This window comes from Apostichopus japonicus, chromosome 23, assembly GCF_037975245.1.
Source record: "Apostichopus japonicus isolate 1M-3 chromosome 23, ASM3797524v1, whole genome shotgun sequence".
Classification (NCBI taxonomy): domain Eukaryota; kingdom Metazoa; phylum Echinodermata; class Holothuroidea; order Aspidochirotida; family Stichopodidae; genus Apostichopus; species Apostichopus japonicus.
Genome location: NC_092583.1, coordinates 14,408,546 through 14,430,199, shown reverse-complemented (window position 1 = coordinate 14,430,199; position 21,654 = coordinate 14,408,546). Strand labels below are relative to the sequence as shown.

The 21,654-nt window shown below is 38.7% G+C and overlaps 2 protein-coding genes across 3 annotated transcripts; one reads left to right on the top strand and one right to left on the bottom strand.

Annotated features, from left to right (window-relative positions):
* On the bottom strand, positions 1 to 4,700 carry LOC139964626 (uncharacterized). Its single transcript, XM_071966381.1, has 8 exons — positions 4,336 to 4,700; positions 3,827 to 3,913; positions 3,390 to 3,506; positions 2,576 to 2,806; positions 2,076 to 2,237; positions 1,561 to 1,797; positions 863 to 941; positions 1 to 708 (listed from the first exon to the last, which is right to left on the bottom strand). The coding sequence occupies exons 1-7, from the start codon at positions 4,605 to 4,607 to the stop codon at positions 887 to 889; spliced, it is 1,161 nt and encodes a 386-aa protein (XP_071822482.1). The 5' UTR covers positions 4,608 to 4,700; the 3' UTR covers positions 1 to 708; positions 863 to 886.
* Positions 4,701 to 4,793: 93 nt separating this feature from the next.
* Positions 4,794 to 17,642, top strand: LOC139964627 (SOSS complex subunit B1-A-like). Of its 2 annotated transcripts, none has more exons than XM_071966384.1 (6): positions 4,794 to 4,934; positions 6,420 to 6,558; positions 8,333 to 8,404; positions 9,334 to 9,409; positions 10,745 to 10,844; positions 11,462 to 17,642. In XM_071966384.1, exons 1-6 carry the CDS (start codon positions 4,874 to 4,876, stop codon positions 11,653 to 11,655), a joined length of 642 nt encoding a protein of 213 aa, XP_071822485.1. In that variant the 5' UTR covers positions 4,794 to 4,873; the 3' UTR covers positions 11,656 to 17,642. The 2 variants fall into 2 exon arrangements, with proteins under 2 accessions (XP_071822485.1, XP_071822484.1); XM_071966383.1 differs by lacking the exon at positions 4,794 to 4,934 and adding an exon at positions 5,092 to 5,591.
* The last annotated feature ends 4,012 nt before the right edge of the window (positions 17,643 to 21,654 follow it).

Sequence of the window (21,654 nt, the reverse complement as noted above, 5' to 3'; positions counted from 1 at the left end):
TTCTTCAATATCATCAAGATTGAACCAAACGAAGAATAAAAAGTCATACATATATGCAAAGATTATAAACTTGACACGATGAAGTATAGTAGTAAATAATATGAAAAATTATACCAGAGAACGCCCAATTAGACTAAAAACAGCCGCTAGTTTGATTAACGATGTCTTCCATTATTTTTTAATGCGGTCGATCGTCGCGTATACGTGTAGTAATTATAATCCTCCTTACTTGCAAAATAAGAAGCGGAACAAAGCATATAAGTATAATTAAATCGGATTCGATTACAGCAAGCTTAATTGGCCTTTTTAAGCTCTAAAGTATCCTTTTAAAACTAAGAATTAGCATTCTACGCCGTGATAATCCTAGCGAAGAAATGAACCACGTATAAGCCATTTTGCATAATTTGTCAACAAAATTTCTTAAAGGCGATTAGTGTATCTCTCCCCCGTTGTTGTTGCAAATTGTACTCCCTGACTCAACAAGTAACACCCCATCCCCTCTCATCCTCTCTTCCTCTCATGAATGTATCATAAAGCGCTACTGTTTCTGAAAGCTTTGCCCCCTCTTCACCCCCATTTTCACCTTCATCATGCATCTCATCCTCAAGGCCAGTGGCGGTTGTAGTGGCCTGGGCAGGAGTCTACTGCCGGGAAGAGGTAGGTCTATCCCTTCCCCATTCCTATATCTCTTCCGCTTTGAGAAAAGATGTATTTGGTTAAGGATGCTTAGTTGCAAAATGGGGGGCTGGTCAAAACAAGCAACTTTGGGACATTCAGTAAATCTCCAAATCTTTTTACCGCCCTGTCAATGGTCGCGACCCCCCCCCCCCCACCCCACTTTGAATACCAGGGTAAAGGATATTGAACTCAATTAGTTCTGAACATACTATCGTCGAATGTTCCAAGTTTCACCTTCTGCCAGCGTATCTGTAGAATCATCACTGCAAGCATGGAAAGGAGAAGAGAAACAAGATCTTAGAACGATGCAGAAGTAAAGATGCAGAAAAATTAAATTCTACGGTACCTAAGTAAACGATCCACATTTAATATTGTATGTGTTCAAATAGAGATTCATACAGAGTTGCTCATGAATCTACAAAATAAGTACAATGTACTATTTACTTAAGATCAGCTCTTTGACTGAGAAAATGTCCCACCATGAAATATGCTAGCAACATAGAAGCTTATTCGCGTATAGAGTCGAAATGCAGTTCGGGACCGGAGGGAAATTGTTTCTTTAGTAGCCCCCTATATTATGAAAATGATAATACCATATTCCTTTCTCTCATATTTGCCCGGGACACTAATTGATTCCGATGCCCGGTGCTGCGTCCACGCATCCACCCTTCGTCGTCAGGCGTGAGCTTACTGCTATATTGACTAAGTACTTGCAGGCATGGTGTAGTTATACCGAACAGACTGAATTTCGACGAATGCGAACTCCCCTCTCCCCTGCCTCTTTCCTCCTCTCACATGCACCCTCCTGCTGGTCAGGCAACTGGGTGGGTTTAGGCCTACGCGTAATCATGGAGCTGTTTATAGCTCCATGGCGTAACTTACCTCGAGCTAGAATCAATCGGAGCCTGGCTGGTGACATGAGGGACTTGACGATTTCTATACTGCGTTGGAAATGTTGATAGCCTCGGTATTTTCAGAGGTGTCGTTGACTTGAACGAAGTCGGTATGACGTCATCGTCAAATTTTTGTCTAGACGGATACATGTACGACGGCCATTGGTGCTCTTCCAGGTCAACATCTTCGAACCCGAGACTGTCACGTGACCCGTTTAAGTAAGTACTGATAGAAGGGCAAATGGATATGTTAAGTGCCAGTTTAACACACAGTGCATATGTGCATTACTTAATTAAAAAAAATGATGATCAGTTAAATCATATTTCTATATCTAAACCAGGACATCAAATATAATGGATAGGGGTAAATGGGCGACAGTGTTATTTCCCAAATTAACTTTTTGATTAATTTGTGCATGTAACATTGTTTTATCATTATATTAAAATATGCAAAATGTCCATAGTAACCGACCCATAATGCATTGCATGTTTTAGATGACTCACCGTGTGACTGCCTGTTTCTCCTTGTGATCGCATCCTGTCGATAAACAGTCATGACAGATATGTTTCTTCCTCCAGGAGTCTTGGTAAACCTTGTCATGGCTGCACTGAATAATTTCTTCTTCCGATTTAGATTGCCTAGTATTGGATGGCAACTCGACGTCACTGAAATACAAAAAATGAAGGAATGAAACAGGCTAAGAGATTGGTACATCATGTGTAATTAATGATCAAGAATGGGTTGCACGGGAGGGCGCGAAGGGTGTCAAGGAGGAGAGATTGGAGGACAATGCGGTCGGATGGGACGGGGGGGGGGGGGAGAAGTTTCCCAGTCCAAGTGTCCAAACGATCTTGACATACAATAAGAAATATTTTAATACAGAATGCGCGGTCAAATACGCATTGTACATAATCCTACGTTTTCTTCCTCTGCTTTTCTATTGAATTTAAGTTAGATTGAAAGTAAGTTATCCAATATTTGAACAACATATAAAGAGTAATACCTTTTGATCTTCTTCGATCTCAATGTTTCCTCCAATTTGCGCCACAGTCCACTCATGATTGCCGGTGAACTTGCTGAAGCTTCTGGTCGTCTTTTCTTTGACGGTGAACCGGATTGATCTATACTCAATAACTCAACAGTCGGTGTGTACGGTATCGATATATCGGACGAGATACGTTCATATGTTGGTGTCAAATACTTTGGGACATTTTGAGTGCAAACTTCGATACGTCTGTAGAAAAACACAAAGCTACAATCATTAAGAAAAGCATTTTTTTTTGGGGGGGGGGTGGCATTAGGTCTTTGAATAACTTGGCTGCTGGTCTTAGTTCTAATAAGGAATCTCGTCACCACCGAATGTTGTCTTCTCAACTCAGTCTGAAGTATTTATTTTTCTTTAGTCGATCTTTTTAGTACCTACAGGTGATGTTGAAACATGACCACCTGCGCTATAATTTCAAGTACCCGATGTAATTAGAATTTTGAAAACATCAAGCACGTGATTTGTCAACAAATGACTAAACATGGGTCGTTTAAGATGAAAAATGACTAATTCGTTTAATAACCGTAATTTAAGACAATCTTAGAATTGGCCTCTATCGGGAGGAAACGTAGATGATGACGCCAGAGCAGGAACGAAACGTTCGATCTGGTCTGTGATTGGTCACGAATTGTAGAATATTAGAAGAAATCTTAATCGATGGAATTTAAACTTTCAGGTTGCAGAATTAAGAGATAAATATATGCTATATCTCGATCAATAATAGATTTTTGTTTGTAGATATATCAAAAATATATCGATAAAATGGACTTACCCCGCAGCCGGCTGGAGAGAACTTTCTGTCGTGGTAGTTGGTATCAAACGAACAGACGATTTGGAGGTAGTGATGACTGGTACTAACTTCGGTAGGTCGGGGGAAAGTGCTGTTTTCCTTAAATGAAATCAAACACGTACCTGACTTTTCGTATTGAATTATCATAAATAAATGGTTAAATACAGGCCTTACATCAGAGATACTGCATTGGTAACTATTCTAACCGAGTTTTACACTCAACGTAAAATGAACGTTGTGAATGACAAACCTGAATATGAATGTTGAAACCAAAGTGGTGGTGACATTCCGGGTTCGGAAAGGTAAAATTCTGGTGGGCCTATTGGAAGTGTTATTATGATTTAACCTATAGAGATTTTCTGCTGGATACTCAATTTAGCTCTATTGAAGGAAAATGTGGACTTAAAATTTCACGTTACCTTGTAAGTGGTTCCCCTCGAAAGGGTCGGTACCATATGTAATCGTCTGACGTCACAGCCATAAGTTCCCGGAGTTTTCTCTTTCTCCTACAAAGAGAGCGAAGGAGAATGATGATGGTGATGATGATGATGATGATGATGATGATGATGATGATGATGATGATGATGATGATGATGATGATGATGATGATGATGATGATGATGATGATGATGATGATGATGATGATGATGATGATGATGATGATGATGATGATGATGATGATGATGATGATGATGATGATGATGATGATGATGATGATGATGTTGACGACGACGACGGTGGTGGTAGTTATGATGATGTTGTTGGTATCGATGACGTTGGTGGTGGTGGTGATGATAATGGTGGTGATGACGATTGATGATGAAAACTAGGAGAATGATGATGAGAAGAAGGTGAAGCAGATGATGTGCACTGCTTTATGAACCGTTTCACAAGGCCTAAAGTAACACTAAATATAAATTATGCAAACCTTCTTGTAATTGCTTTGCCGATAAGGATGGCGACAGTTGTTAGCAGTATGATCAAACTGGCAAGGATAAACAGGAGGTGGTCATTGAAGAGCCACATGGAGATACCACGTGATTCGATCCAGGCAACTTCTGCTAGAATCTCCTTTAAGAGAAAGTCCCAACATTTTGTAAGAAATCCGTCATCTTTTAATTTTGAAGCATTCCTCTCCGTGGCTGAGGATGATGTCGTTGTAATTAATCCTAATGCTGTATTGTTAAAAGTGTTAATCATAATTATATCCTTGGAACATGATTAGTATAAAGATATTTAATACAAAAAGCCAAATCAATAGCTAGACTATACGATCATGTAGTTATTTTCAAAACTTATGCGCTGATCTTTATGGGACACGTGCGTTATCGCGCTGAGTTCAAGGATATCGCCTTTGGCGCGTTTCATTACATGCGCAGTGGACGTGAGCATAGAACTGTCCCCACAACAGATGCCAAGTTACAGCGGCGAAGGTGCCACACAAAATCATTTGGTCCCGTCATATCATGACAAGATGGAGACGTTTAACAGTGTGTCAGCGGTCAAATGGACAAGAACAGTATGTAGGTAATTATTGATCCGCGGTCCAGTCCCTCCCTTTCACTCTGTATAAGTTGGAGCTCTTTGCGCACTGACGCAAAAGCCCTTATATCGCTCTAGCATTTAATGTAGCGATTACCTAGCATGTTAACGAATATCTATCTGGTCGTGCGATTCGTGAATTCTTACAGAGTCGTTTCAGTGTTGTGTCAAGCTCAAGGCACAGAAGGCAGACAGAAATAACATCGATGTATTTTCAATTTTTCAGCCATCAATTTTCTCCGAGATAAGTCATTCAGAAGAAGACATATATACTAACGTACCGATTTTACGATTGATAAACGATGGGTCCTCGAATTATGGGAAAAATTGCCATAAATCGTTGAACCCCGACGAGAAATGTGTCATGCATGTAGTCTCTGGCAGTCTTCTGTATATAACTCAAGCACATAGCCTGTAGTTCTATACTGCAGTATAAAGGCTGTTCTAAGCACGGTTTTAACATGTCAGTTAGGGCATAATTACATCTAACTGATGCTTAGAAGGCCCTTAAAACGTAGAACAGTAGACGAAATCAATATCCATTGAAAAATATGGCGAACGATGGCAAACAAAGTGTGTACATCAAGGATCTTAGACCGGGAATGAAGAATTTACACATGGTCTTTATTGTGTTAGAAATAGGTAAGAAGGTGGTATATCTGGCAAACTCCCTCCCCCGGGTATTTTTACATTGCCAATATGAACGTAAGTATGTTTGTGTGCATGGTCCTTTGTATGAGCGCCCAGTAAGTACAGGCGTACGCTACAACGCGGAAGTTGGTTTGGTAAGTAACATTGGTACGATCGCACGATCACTTTGGCTAAGAAATTTATTGCAATGCACACGGTAAGTTCATGCAATTTGTGATAATTCCAGAGGATAAGGAACTGCATTGTGCTATTTGATAAATGTTCTTGCCAGTGGTGTAACCTAGTATGAAGCTGTATTATGCTTAGCACTAGCCTATACATTGTTTTGCAGTCGCAATCTTGGCAAAGCCAACCAACAGTAACACCGAGGCTTTTGAAAATGTCGTGTGGAAACCTAAACCTGAAGTGGTTGGGATTTATTTGGTGGAGTAAAAGTAATGAAATATTGTGGTGTAGATGGCAATTTCTTATGTTGGATTTGGTTAAATTAATTGCACCACTTAAGTGAGCCTCTGGTATATGCTTACACGAGGTTCACCTACTACACTTACTCCCTCCGATGAAGTTCCTCGGCTCTTTAAGATGTAGGAATCAACACAGAGCTTAGCAGCTGCGCAAGGCCAATCGCACTCTGCATGTAAATTATCCTTAGCTTCAACAATTTCGAATCAGGTAGGTGACATACAACTACAATGTGGCAGAAATTTTGTTGTACATATCAGGCTACTTGAAAATTATGCCCAATGAGACAGACCATTATACAGGCCAATATCTTTCATATTATGTAAGAAAACAAGTTTTTTTCATCTCTATTTTCAGGATCTGCATCCAAAACCAAGGAGGGTCATACAGTATGGACGGTCAAAGTAGCAGACAAAACTGCTTCCATCAACCTTTCAGTATGGGATGCCCTTGGTCAATCCTTACAAGCAGGAGACATCATCAGACTTCAGAAAGGGTCAGCTTAAAAATTTAAAAAATTTAAACTAATCCTTGACATTTACATTACTTTGAATAGTTTTTACATGTTTTCTGTCATTAAGTCCATGAATATAGTTCATACAGATACCCTTCTAAGCAGTATACTTGATATTTGCATTGACTGCTTCAGGCATATTGTACCATATGAATGGCAGAGAAAAACAGAAGGATCACTGCCTTGTAGGCTTTACTTCATGTATGACATTAGAAATAGAATTGTGTCATCTGTTAGTGATAGTTTTAGGGCCTTTTCGAGTAGTAATCATGAAGAAATTGATTATGATAGCAATGTATTGATTCATTTAAGTGAACCAGGGAGCTGCTATTTAGATAACTAACTTCTCATGATGTAGCAACACATACAACCAATGTATGTAACATGTTAACAGGCATTGTGAAGACTGATTAGCCGGTAGCTATACATCTAGTGAGAATCAAATAATCAAAACAGAGGCATGAACCATGTTTTGAAAATGATCAATGTCAAATATATCTTCAAGTTTAAAGCAATTCCAAAAATGAAATAACAGGAACCTTGAAAGCAGAAGCAATGATTTGTTTTTTAAGGATGTCATTAACTTTGCTGCAGATGCTTTTCTAAGCTGTCAGATACAGTGCCAGAAAAGAGGAGTCTTTGATTCTTGGTAACTTGCAGTAGTCTCATACACATGTTTGTGTGTGCTACTCTGGCTTAAAGAAGATCTTAAGGAAAGAACTGTGAACATGTACAGTATGCGTGTGATACTTTGCTTGTGGCTTGCCCATACAAACAAGGCCCAAAGGAGTACATGGTTCCTTTTGTTTTCTCATTTGGTGTGATCAAAGGTTATTCGAAGTCAGCAAGATCTGTCAAAATGTGATTGAAGTTTCCTGTAAAGATATCTCAAGAATCATAACTTAACAGAACTTTTTACATACAGGTATGCTTCATAGAAATTAGCCTTATGACAACTCAAATCAACAGTTAAGTTGATGGAGGTCAAAGGTTATTTGAAGTGAAAAGTGGTCAAAGCCAGTGGCTTGCCCATAATTGTTTGTGGCAAGGTTGAAAGGTCATTTGAGGTCAAAATGAATTATTCAATGCTTTTATATCTCAACTATTGTAAAGTTGTTTGCGCAAAAATACATCTCGATATCTCAATAAGTCAAATTTTGACACATATCATACTATCTATGGCGAAAAATAAGGTATTTTATTAAGGTCAAAAGTCGACAGACAGTTGACAGAGTGTGAAATCTTTACAGCCATAGGGCTTAAGGGGATAGTATGAGTTTGAAAAACTTTGACACACTATTTTTCATAAATTTCAGGTAACTGCTTTAGACACCTACTGCAATTGCATTTTCCACTTTTGCAATCTCTGACATTCAGCAGCATTGACCAAGATACCTGGTTAAAGAAACTAATAATCTCAGAATAAGGAAGAAGTATAAAATGTACAGTGTTTGTATATATTGATAATAACAACCAGGAAGGCTGTTATGTTATTATGCTAATCGGCAACATAAACTGTTCATGTGGGGAAAGTCGAATGGCTTGTAACTTGCACATCTTGTGGGTTGGCTACAGATCCAATTTACAATTTTCTGGCTCATTTTTAGAATTTTTCACCATTAGGAAGATTGGATTTCTCTTGGGATGAAAAATTCACCATACCTTAGCTCAATAGGGCACGAATCCACGTTTTTATTGCACATGTTGCATAAATGTTCAAAGCTTTATACTAATTTCTTTTTCTTACCCTATTTAGGTATGCGTCGGTCTACAGAGGCTGCCTTACCTTGTACAGCGGTTCTGCTGGAAAATTATTCAAGATAGGAGAGTAAGTAGATTCTGGTCTTGATTAATATCCAACCGGCCATTAGCCGCTAGAATTTGGATTTTGCGACTCAAAAATGCACTCTGTTCGACACTTTTGGGAGAGACTCAATTAAGGGCTAATCAAAGCTCACGTCAAGGCACGGTCAGTTTATCAGAATATCAGTACCTGACACAAATGATGTTACAAACCTTTGGTTAAGAAGTTGTTTAACTGTTTTCCATCATGGACGTTACTGGACAACGAAAGCACTTTTGATTTCACGAAATAAATGACAGCGTAAGCTTAAGAGTCCATGTCTGATAAAGGTTTCCTGTATACACATTAGGCCTTTGCTAGGACTAATGTATTGTGTTACAGTTCTCTGAATACTTGCAATCTTGTAAAGTAACAACAAAAACGAAAAACATAAAGGTTACATTCTTCTTAGCTTTGTGTTCAGTAGTTAATCATCAGACAGTATCATAATAGTTTCGATAAATGTTTGTGTTAGCAGCTCTGTGGAAAAATTTTTAAAGCTGTTATTTGTCAGAAATCAATCTGAACGGGAAATCAATTTCTTTCTTCAAATTTCTGAATATCTACGTGATCTCTTTGTTAGTGTGGAAAATTTGGTTAACTTTGTTGAAATAGTTTGGCTATAGGTGATCATGTACAGCAGCAGCTGTGACAATTAAATGTCTAAGAGATAAACTCTGTCAAATTGTATTTGCATACATGTACTTCTATGCATAAAACACTACCGTAAGTTTCCTAGAGATAATACTAGCTAAACTATTAAACTAAGTCTCCAAAGTTATATACAACATTTTATAGAACTTGTTAGCATCTCTCAGTTTCTCCCAACTTTCTTTAAGGAGATTTTCTACATTTAGTCTTTTCCAGGCTTTCTTTTGTAATTGTCTTCTTTTTTTAAATTCTTTGCTTCACAGATTTTGTTTTGTTTTCTCCGAGTTTCCTAACATGAGCGATGCAAATCAGGATTTCCTTGCTCCAATGAAGCAACAGGTATCTATTGTAACATAACGTAACAAGTACCAGTCAAGTGAAATAACTCAACATTTGTGTATGCCTTTGTAATTCTATGGCCCCTCAAAAAATGGTCAGAATTTTGTTGTTTAGAAAATAGGTTCTGCTTGCTTCCTAGATAGCCCCCCCCCCTCCCCCTCCAAAGAAAAGAAGTCTAGGTATGTCCCTGCAGGTGTCAAACTATAAAAAGGTAGGTTGCTTTTCACAGCAAATTTCAATGCATTGCTGGCTCTTAAAACCTGCTTAGCATATATACACATAATGCTATCTTACTATACGAATAAGGGTAGAGGAGTAATTAACAGCAAATTGCATTTTGTGAATTCCAAAAAATATGGGGCGAAGAGAAATTATACGATATTGTTTATACAGAACATTTGGCTCTTTAATTGAGTGACACTAGGGCGACAGTAGGAGTTGAAAAAAAGGCGGGGGGGGGGGGGTTGGGGGGGTGGGACAGAGAGTGGTACCAAAAATGTCAAGAACATGTTGAAGATATTTGCAGTGTGCAATATGACTTCTTGTGAACAGGAGTGATGTCAATTTTTGTTTTTAGTAAATATAAGCAAAGAAAGGATAGGAAATTAAAAACTGCAAAAGGAAATTTGGGTAGTTAAAAGTTATGTAGAGGATTTGCCAAATCTTTAGGTTTTGTTGTTTATCTTAAACATTTATGTGTTTCCTTGAACATTCTTCAGGTACTGTAGGTACTGTAGTGTCAGGTACTCTAGTGTGAACAAACCTTTTTCAAATTAGGATCTGTTCTGACACTATTGGGCGGAGCATTATATCTTTAAATACAATTGACTTATTCTCTGAAGTAATTTGATATAAAAGACACTAAAGAACAGAACCATGCTTTTTTTGACAAAGAATAGTTAAAACTTGTGAGGAATTTTGCTTGCAAACCCCTTTGGGAAACATGTATGGAAATTAAGCAGAATGTGTTCTGCAAAACTACTATTTGCTGTACATAAGACCTGTTAATTTTTACTCGCTAGTATTTTTTTAAACAGCATCATAGCTAGAGGAAGAGGGACTAGAGGGTAGGAAGGGAAGCAAGAAGCTGCACCCCCTCACCCCCCCCCCCGCTCCAAATCTCCATGCCCATGTATGTAAGCACCTAAAGCAATAAATGCAATAAACAAGTACTCCTAATCTCATTGAAACATTTGCTGCCCCTTCCCTCTACCCCACTTCCACACCCTACCCCACCCCACCCCAACCCATCCCTTGTATTTATGAAAATGACTCATTTTTGCCACTGTGTTTGAAATGATAGTACATCAGCATTTAAATTGTTTTCCTTCACAGAATTTTCTTGCCAGCAACCCTAATGTTCCACCTCAACAACAAGGTCAAAGTTCAGAGGGGAGAGCCACGGGACATACCAACCCACTCAATGGGAGCAATGGTGAGTTTAAAGGGTAGTTGCTAGGCACAATCGAAATGCAACCGAACAAGATTTAGATTAATTCTGTAATCTCACAGCATTCTTTGGTATGCCTTTGTACTTGCCATAAGTCCATTTAATATAGTTTTAGAGATGCACAATTGATCCCTAACAGAGAGATGCATTTCTACTGTATATCAGTCGTGCAACTAGGCCATTGCTGCTAGGGCCCTGTGTTAGGGATGGGAAATTATGACCACCAATCGGCAGAAGAGAATCATTTCTGATGTTCTAAATATGGTCCAATAGAGTGCTTAAAGTTCTCTTCCGATACCCACAGAAATAGGGATTCATATAAAACCCATTCCTCAACAGAGAAAGCCTGAGAGTGTACCATATCTGGGCATCTAGAGGTGCCAACAATTAAAAACAAACTTCTCACCCAAGTCCAATCCATGCCTGTGCTTGGTTGAATGTAGACCTTCCTTGGGGGACCAGTTCCATTGCTGCACCATGTGGGGGGGGGGGGGTGGGGGCAGGTTGCTCTGTGCTACGCCAACGCTGTATATGCTTTCCAATCTTTCTTTTGGCTTTGTTCGACTCAGTGTTCGACTCATTTTACTGTTTCTGTATGACAGGTGCGAGACACAACTTTCCAGCCGGGAATCAGTACACTCAGCCACCTCCGCCTTTGATGGGACAAGATTTTCAAGGAGGCGCCTTTCCAAATCCCAACTGGAACATAGCAGGCAAGCCTAGCAATGGGAGGGGTAGAGAGAGGGGCGTAGGTGGTCAGCAGGATCCTCGTATAAAGGCCAAGAGAGGTAGATAGCATGAATTCATTGTGAGCAGTGCACTGTATACTCAGACTAAAATGTAGCCACCAGGCTGATGCAAGGTCAGGCACTGGTGGAGTATGAATGGATATAAATGTTTGTAAGGCTTGTATGAGATGTAGTACACTGTGGGGACACTACTGTAGTGTAAGACTCTTATGACACCAGTGATATACATTGTGTGGACGCTACTTTTAAATAAGACTCTTTTGCCACCTGTGATGTAGACTGTGTGGACATTGCTGTCGTGCGAGGCTGTTTACACCTGTGATGTACACTGTGTGGACACTATTGTAGTGGAAGACTCTTATGACACTTGCGATATACACTGTGTGGACACTACTGTTCAGCAAGACTCTTTTGCCACCTGTGATGTACACTATGTGGACAGTGCTGTTGTACAAGACTCCTTTACACCTGTGAAGTACATTGTGTGGACTCTATTGTAGTGGAAGACTCTTATGACACCTGTGATATAGACTGTGTGGACACTACTGTTCAGCAAGACTCTTTTGCCACCTGTGATGTACACTACGTGGACAGTGCTGTTGTACAAGACTCCTTTTACACCTGTGAAGTACATTGTGTAGACAGTATTGTAGTGTAAGACTCTTATGACACCTGTGATATGGACTGTGTGGACACTACTGTTAAGCAAGACTCTTTTGCCACCTGTGATGTACACTACCTGGACAGTGCTGTCATGCAAGACTCTGTTTACACCTGCAAAGTACACTGTGTGGACATTATTGTAGTGGAAGACTCTTATGACACCTGTGATATAGACTGTGTGGACACTACTGTTAAGCAAGACTCTTTTACCACCTGTGATTTACACTACGTGTAAAGTGCTGTCTTGCAAGACTCTGTTTACACCTGTGAAGTACATTGTGTGGAAACTATTGTAGTGCAAGACTCTTTTGCCACCTGTGCTGTACACTACATGGACAGCACTATTTTGTTCTGCCTTAAAAGTGGTTATCATCTTTGGGTAATATCTTGTACATTATGTTAAAGAATCTAAAGAAGAAAGTACCAAAAAATTGATTTTAAAAGCATTGCTTATGTTCAGAATCACTTTAGGTGGGTAAATATCATGGCATCCATCATTTCGATAAGTACAGGCTTGCTAATAAACGCTGCACAGTGTTGTACTGAAAGGTGCTTCATGTGTAGAAATGCACTTAAGACTAAATAGCCTCTTGTTTTTGAGGTAAATGATATATAAACCTTTAATTTGATCTTAGCCGTTTGATTCCCAAAGGTGCTAAAGCGAGAGATTTTCATGAAAGATTGTAATTTTTTTGGGTATGTCTTCTTTATTTAGCCCCTTCTATTCCACTTCATGAGCCACAATGTACAAAGATTCTAGTATCAAGCATATCTAGTATCAAAACATTAAATTTTACATGGGTATGAGTGATTTATAACTGCATACCCTGCAAGGAACTTAAGTAAGTGTGGAAATTAAGTAATAAAATCAGTGCAAGTCTCTACAATGTGAGCGGTTACTTGCAATTTGTGAGAGAGAACACTCCAGTTCAGTCGATATGTAGTAGTTCAAGTCTTATGCTTTTAGAGTAATCATCTTTTGGGGCAAAAACACAATACCATTTTTTTATTTAAATTTCCTCTTGTTTGCCATATTTTCAATGACGAATCCTGAAAACAGCAGCTTGTTTTGTTAAATACATGCCAAATTACCAATATCCCCCCCCCCCCCTGCCCCTTCTCCCAACTGGTTCATTCATCCATCTCAATTCATACCTGATCTTGATTTAGACAATTGTGATTAACTTTCTGTTAGAGCTGTAATTCCTACAAATAAAAAAGCCTCACTCTCAGCTTAGCCATCCGACTGCTCTTTTTTTTTACAAGGGAGATTGATTCTGTGCCTGTAGGGTGTGTATATGCCAAGTGTCGTCCTAATTGTGTGTAGGCCTCCTACGATACCCATTTAAACTTGCGATTGATCTTTAGATAAATCATGGATCTGATGTGAATGATTGTTTGAAACCACCAAATTGATAAACAAACAAACTATAATTTACAAATTTACAATTTTAAAGTGTTCACCGTTCTCTGAACTTTCAAATAAATCTGTACTGTTGACTGTCAGCAATGTAATAATTGTGTCGTGGATGTAAGTCCTGCCTATGCCCACCAGCAATTAGTGTGCTCACAATTTGAAGATGAATTCCAACAACTTTTTCATAGGTTAAATTAGAGGGCCTGATGTTTCTATCCTAGCAGGATCTTCTTCAGAGGCTAACTGAAACAAAACAAACTAGAACACGTTCAGGGACACAGATGGACAGACAGTTAAATTTAATTTATTCAAAAGTTAAAAGGATTCCCTGATCTTGGTTTACATGATAGACAATTGCAAAATCTATACAAGTCAACATAGTTTTTCAGTGGCAGTTCTAATTACAATGCTCAAGAAACAGACAGTGCAGCTTTGTTTACAACAACAGTACATTACAAAGCAGCAAACCCCTACAGACATAATGGAGAATCTTTACCTTGTTTACTAAAGTTATGGTTCAAAATGCCATCAGTTATGCAAGATTCTCCACTCTGCAAATTTTCTGGGCAAAAATTTCATGTGTGTCATTGTGTTGATTGTACTGAAGTTGCAATATTGAGACATTTATCATTGTTATAGTGCAATATTTAAAAGCACAGTATGCTACTAAAACCACTGAAATGATGAAAAGACATTTAAATTTGTTAGCTGAACCATTAGAGGTACCTGACTTGATGAAATAAATATAATTTGCAGTTTGAAAAGTTGCTAGACCGATTAAAGATCATAACATTTCGATTCCGGCGGTCAGTTTCAGCAGCTTTAGCCCCTTCCGTATTTCTGTCCAAAAAGAAATGATTCCAATGTAACTAGCTTTGTCGTTTGTTCGGCTCATCTAACACAGTTCCAATTTTGTGGAATGTTTTCAACTTCCAGGCATATCAAGAATCTGCCTCTCTATCTCTCTTCTATTTTATTTTTTCCTTGGTCTTTTTGTTGTTCAATATCTCGTTTTGATAATTGATTCTTTTGAATCATATCTGGCTACTTGCCATGCTTTTAGATGTCAGATACGTGATGTCGAACACTTTGGATTGCACGGTCGAACCTTCTCAAAGCCCTCATTGAACGAGAAGTGGAAGGCTGCGACAGTTCAACTTGCACAGGTCTTCTTCTGACTGTAAACATCAGATAGGGGTTTACTATAGTTGTGGAAAAATTTAGAGGAAATCCTTAAGGATTAATATTAGGAATATTTCAAGCTAGGTAATGTTAACAAACAATGTTGAACTTTGTTTTCATCAATCTCTAGAGCTGTTAAAAACAGTTTTAAACAGAGGCTGTCATTATTGACTATTATTTCTGTCAAAAGATACTCTTTGGACCTCTAGACTGAATCATGAGTCTTATAAAGTGTTACATTTGATGATCCAGTAATGGAAAAGTCCTGTAAGAACATAACGTTTGTAAGTGCTGAACCTGTGGAAACCTTCTGAATTTTGATTTTATTACCAAAACATTGTTCACAATTAAAGGAGCTTTCCCTAAGGCTTTAATTGATGACTTTCTGCTGAAAGCTACTCTGGTGTTAAAAACTACTGACAACATAGACATGATGTTAAAGTGCTTTACTTTATTGGAAAGTTCTCCTGCACAGATCCCTATTTTGAATTTAGAGAGAGGCATAAAAAAGCTTGAATCACTTAAAAACATACTGTAAGACTCTCCATTTCATGAGCACCCTGTACCCGCTTCAATGTTAAATTGTTTGAAACTTGTCCATTGCACATGTGTGTGACAGTTTCGGTGAAAGATTTGTACTAGGTAAATAGAAGTACCGTAACGGCACCAAAACACTGATAAAAGAGGAATATAACTTCTATTCAAGCCCAATGAAGTGAACACACCCTTAAAGTAGAAGCTATGAGCTGTTACGTGGAGTCAAGCATGAACAAAGGTTATTGACCACGGTTTTCAAACTGAACCGTTGCTTTGATGGGTGATTTAGGAGGTAGACAATGGCTATCTTGTATCATTCCCACCAATTCTTCCAGTTACTTTAGCCATCATTTATGACCTATGTTTCACATTACATATTACATTTATTTATGCTTTGCATGTAGTCAACTTTATCAAGGTGCTGCTACACTTGGGTCTGATTGGCTTAAATCGAAGAAAATCAGGTGGATGATTTTTTTTTAAGAAGCTCATATCGACTGCATTTGGCTAAAAACAACATCACAATCATATTACTGAAACATTGTTTGAGTGTCTATAGACAATAAAGGCTTCTTGTCTATACTAAATGACTAATATGGATGTCTTATATACCCATTTTGTGTCTACCATTAAGGATGTTCTGTGATATCAGACATGAGTAACACGACCCTTTCACCAGCCATTGAGTAGCAACATATCGTTAGGTAGTAATTGTCAAATGACAGGTGTGTTTGTTTGTTGAAAGGATCAGGGCCATAAAAATAAAAAGTATGACTGAACCGGCCGGTATATTTCATATTTCATGATACACTAACTTGTTCAGCTTTGGGGACTCGAGCTCACACCTTCATGTGCGTTGTGAATGTAGATTCGTATGCATACGATTCAGTTACTGATACTTAAAGATCAGAATTGCATTTCCAGAAATGTGTGACTGTCGTGGTGACACGGTGACACAAACGTGTGACACTGTCACCCGCTGTGTCTGTACCTGCGTTTACACACCACAAACTTTAAAACTAACAATAGATTGTACTGCTCTACGAAACCTTTGTGTGGCTCCCAACCTGGGAAGGAATTATCCCCCCCCCCGGGGGATAATTTGCTATTGTTTGGAGGGGTTAATAGCACTACTGCTGTCAGACAGAAGAGGTACTTTTAGAATCTGATGGTACAGAAGATTGATTGGTTCAGGTCTGTCTGTATTTTGTCCGAATTCAGAAATAAAACTGCAAATATGGAGACATATAACTGGTGAATTAACAGTCAAGATTCTATATTTAGTTGAATAAAGGATAAAGAAAAGTGCAATCATGACATTGATTTGATTTTTTACCAACCACTATGTAACATGTTGTAAGGTACGGTGGTGTAGGTACTTCTTCACTAACAACTTAAACATTACTACTGTACGTGAGGAAATCAAAATGAGCCATCTTCAAACCTTGTTTAATGGCTGTTTTAAATATGTAGGACAGGGAGGGGTATAGGCAAGGGAAGAGGGTGGTTCCAAAACAGTCGGGATCCACTGGTATAACTCTTAGGAGTGTCGGGAAGGGTTCAGGTTCATTGTGATCCCGGTGTTATTCAGGTTATTCAGGAAATGGTTGGATTAGGGTGTTAGTTCTGACATGGTCCTATGGTAAGGCAACCCAGTAGAAGATCTTGTTGATAATTTAAAATTCTTAAAATTTATGACTATTCCCTCATCTACTCTCCCTACCCCTGGTTAATATGCAACAGCCTGCAAAAGGGTTTTCAAAATCTTGTGGAACCTTATTGCATGGAGTGAAAAAATACAAGAAATATGTATAAAAAATATATGACCTTCTTGATTGGATGTTTGCAACATAACAGATGAGCAATTTATGAATTTTGGAACATTCTGATCTTTTATGTCTAATATAGTGTAATATTTTCATTGTTGTCACAGAAATAGGTGCATCCCCCATTCCCTCATTGTTGTCACCATGCTTTGGGTACAAAATGTTGCTGTGGCCCTCAAATCCATGCCCTGTCCACCCCTGATCATGGTTTAATATGTGAATATCTTACTGGTGATAGTTTAAAGGGTAAAGAAATCAATCAAATGAAAAATTCTTTTATCTTGAGGCAAAAGGAAACCATTTTCCCTCTTTTTTTTGTGGCACCACAAGATATAGATGTTATAGTCGGATACTGCAACATGCACCTGCCTTTTAATTGATTTTTGCAAGATTCCTACAGTTTGAATATTGAAAGAAATGTTCTTGTTGAATGTGATCAGTGTGGCTGAGTGAAACCATGAATGCTTCCCAGCATTAAAGAAACTTTACTGTCGTTTTTGTTTGATTCAATGTCAGTGTTGTGTTTTCATCTTAGTGTGATTTTGAAAGCTGAATGTACCTTTAAGTTTGACTTTGATACAGTACATGTATAATGTTTGTGACTAAGGAAGATGTCACATTCATTTTATATATTTTTCACTCCTCCCCCCCCCCACCCCTCTTCCCAAATTCATATAAAAATGGGAATGTTACTTTGAATGATACAATACAGACAAGTGTCAAGCATTCGTTCAAGTATGATATTTAAATGGACAAGCCGTTATTAAAATTTCATAAAGTCATGAATCAATCACTTCTTGCGCCATATTCCCTTGGGAGATAAGATGGTTTAAAGTTCTACTTCACAGTATTTCTATGTTATAGAAATACTGTGAAGTGTAATCTATTTCCCACCTTGATCATGTGTGTTTTCTTCCTTCTTGAATTCATCCATTTGTCTGTATACAACAATTCTTTGAAAACTTACACTTAACACTATGAAAGGCATATATCTGTTCTTCCTGGATCTTATAAATAAGCCAACTGGGAACTGTGTCTACCAGCAGCAGCCCTATTCGTCAGTCAGTGAGGTTGCAGATGCACAATATCTTTTGGGAATTAGTCCTCATCAGTTTGTTATTAGTTTCATTTATGACAAATTTGAGTTTTTCTTCTGTTTAAAATGTGCAAAGTCATTTAGGGGAGGTAAAAGTGCAAAGTCATTTAGGGGAGGTAAGAGAGGGTCAATAATTCGTAATTTGATATTCAGGAGATTGCTTGTTTTGTGAGAGGGTGGATGTGGGAGAGAGGGGTATGTGGGGGGGGGGGGTGGGGGTGGAGCTGGAGGACAATTCTTGGAGTGGAAATGGAAATGTAAATCCTAAACTGAGCCTTTACAACCTCAACGGGAGGAAATGACATTATAATTGTCCACGAAAATACACCTGATTCAACAATGAACCACGTTTTGTGAAGAAATAGCTTCCCACTTTTAATTATTATTTATCCTTGTTTAAAATTGATATTAAATATCAATTGGTAATAACAAATATGGATTTAGTTCATGTGAATGATGAATGGTTTCATGTTAGGTACAGTATATATGTATTTTCTTCTTAAGGTGCACCTTTCCATATGAATGTAATGATCATGCATCTGTTATAATTGATTTATCATTTATATCTGTCTCTATAAAGTTTGATGCTTTTTAAAGTTGACACAAGTTTTCTATTTGTAGAAACAGTTATACCTATTAATACAATATGCAAATGCAATTAATTTTGATATTGTTTGTCGTCTTTCTGTCTTGCTTATACCCGAAACATGCAGGAATTTTTTCATTTAACTTTAAAGCAGCTGGTTGTGTGGCAATGTAACAGCCACCTGCGATGCCAATATAATTGGCCTTGCTATGCCTGGGTGAATCTGTAGAGGGGGGGGGGGGTGGGGCGGGAGTTGGAATATGTATCTGTAATGTTTAAGGATGACTTAAGTCAGAATTGTAGTCTTGAAATGTTACAGAAAACAAAAGAATGTTTCTCTGGCTGTTCTGGTTATTGGTTTCGATGATAATCGTAACCTTTGCATTCATGATGTCATATGTGTGTGTGTGTGTGAGAAGGGAAGGTCAGACCAACTTCATAGTTAGCGTATAGAAGTAACACATTGTGTAAAAGAAGCCTATTGTTTTTGGTGGAGGTCATTTGGGATCATCAGAGGTCAAATCGTGAAACCCTTGTAAACATGTACACCCTTACTATACATAACGTCAGATTCATGAAAAAAAACTGCTCATGTTACATCATCGAAACCACAATGTATTTTTACATTCTGGTTTACCTTTAAAAATATGCTTAACTACTCTGGAATGCTCCTTTAAGGCTGAATTGATCATGACGTCAACTCCTCAGTTCAGGCCTTAATGTTAATGTTATCCCATGGTTCAGTGAGTTATAATAACTCAGATAAAAAAAACATGTTCTTTCTTGAGTTCGTATTAACAGTAGAGCACTCTTGGATGGAATTGAACACCATTTGTCCTTGACGTTGTAAACATGTCATTTGAGTCTATAGAAGTTGCACCTGAGAAACTGACCAACTAGTCTGTGTGTGTAAGAACACATAATGCAGTCACCTTCATTGATGATGAACCTTAGCTGTCTATAGCGTCATTTCTCAAAAATTACAAGTGTTTAAAAATACAGCCTGAATTATTAATGGTATTTTTTTAACATTCTACAACATTTCAACATCGATTTTTTTGGGGGTATCCAAGTTAACCTTTAATTATTATAAAACGCAACCAACTGCTTTCCATAAAAGCAAAGTCAGACGTTTGGTATTGCCCAAGCAAAACATGAACAGGAAACTTACTGGAAAGTTATAAACAAGTTTGAAAGGGCAAATCAATTTATTGACTATAGATCTGGAAGCGAACATCGAATTTAAGCCCTTAGTTGGCAGTAATCATTCTCTGTTAAACATTTCTCTTTCGCTAAGAGTACCAATCAGAAATACTAACACATCCCTCTGTGTTGACCGTCCTAGTAACACTTAGCCATGAATTGGATCCAAAGTCAATTACCATCCTTCAATCATTTCTGTGTTACTGATTCCGTTTTTAATTGAAGGTACTATAAGAGGGAAATTGAATGTGCTTGTTCTCGTTCATTCTGGACAGGCGCGGCGGAACGGAAAAATTATTGGGGGGCTAACGTGTGGAGACTATCTAAGCGGAGCGCCACCATCGGTTGGCGCGGAGCGTACAAGAAAATTTAGGGTATTTTCACACCCCCAGATGGCCGGAAACGGCACTTCCCGAGTGTTTTATGCTGCGAATACCTGGCCCTTAAATATGGGTCTCAAGCCTGCAATTTCTCAGATTGCACGTAAAAGTCTGTAAAAACATTGTAATTTGTATATTCGATGGTGTTTTCAGAGAGTAGCTATTACTCGTAGTGTACTCGCAAAAGACGTTTTTGAGTGTAGTAAGGGCAGTGGCGGAGCTAGGGGTATTGGTCAGGGGGGCAAGAATGGTCTGTAGGGGCGCTTTCGACACTATCTAAGCGGAGCGCCACCACAGGTTGGCGCGGAGCGTACAGAAAATTTTTGAGTAAAGTTACTCCCTAGATTCCGGGCCTTGCTAATTTGCAGATAAACGGAGAATAAATAGGTGTCGTCGCCATTTTGTTGGAAAATTACACCAACAGAATATGACAAATGTCAATAGGTATATGAGAGCGCCATAAAATAGTCAATAATCGCGAATAAGTTAAAAGTAGTGAAAAGCTGAAAAGGGCGCCAGCAGTCCATTTGAGTCCGTCAGGAGGGGGTATATATGGACGCTCCACCACTAAGTAAGGGGATGTTGGAGAACTGGCTGAAATGAGGCAAGTCATTGGCCTAAGACGAAGTTGTGTTACGCTTACCGGTACTCACACTCGCTGCTTCCACTTTTCACGGGGCGTGCCAGACGCGGTTGGGGTGACAATGTGGTCTATAGCCAGGGGACAGGCCGAGGGACCAGGGTCCCCCAGCAATTACTAAAATTATTACACCTATATAGTATACGTGTGCATCGGACAGATCGACAAGTATGCATTGAAAAATGGGCAGATGCACGTTTCGGAGTCTTGGTAAATATTGGGGGGGGGGCTTATCATGCATTTGCCCCCTCAACTTTTTCATTGGGGGGGGCTGAGCCCCCCCAAGCCCCCCCCCCGGTTCCGCCGCCACTGATTCTGGACACTATACCCTTCCACTCACATAGGCCCATAACCAGGCTGGGACCCCACACCACACACACAGAAATGCTTAATAAGCTACATGACACGAAAAATGTGTCCCTCTTTTTAAAGGAATAACAAAGGCAGGGATCAAAGACAGTTTATATTATTCAGCATAACCTCAAAACTCTCTAATACTCGATTTTTATGTTAACG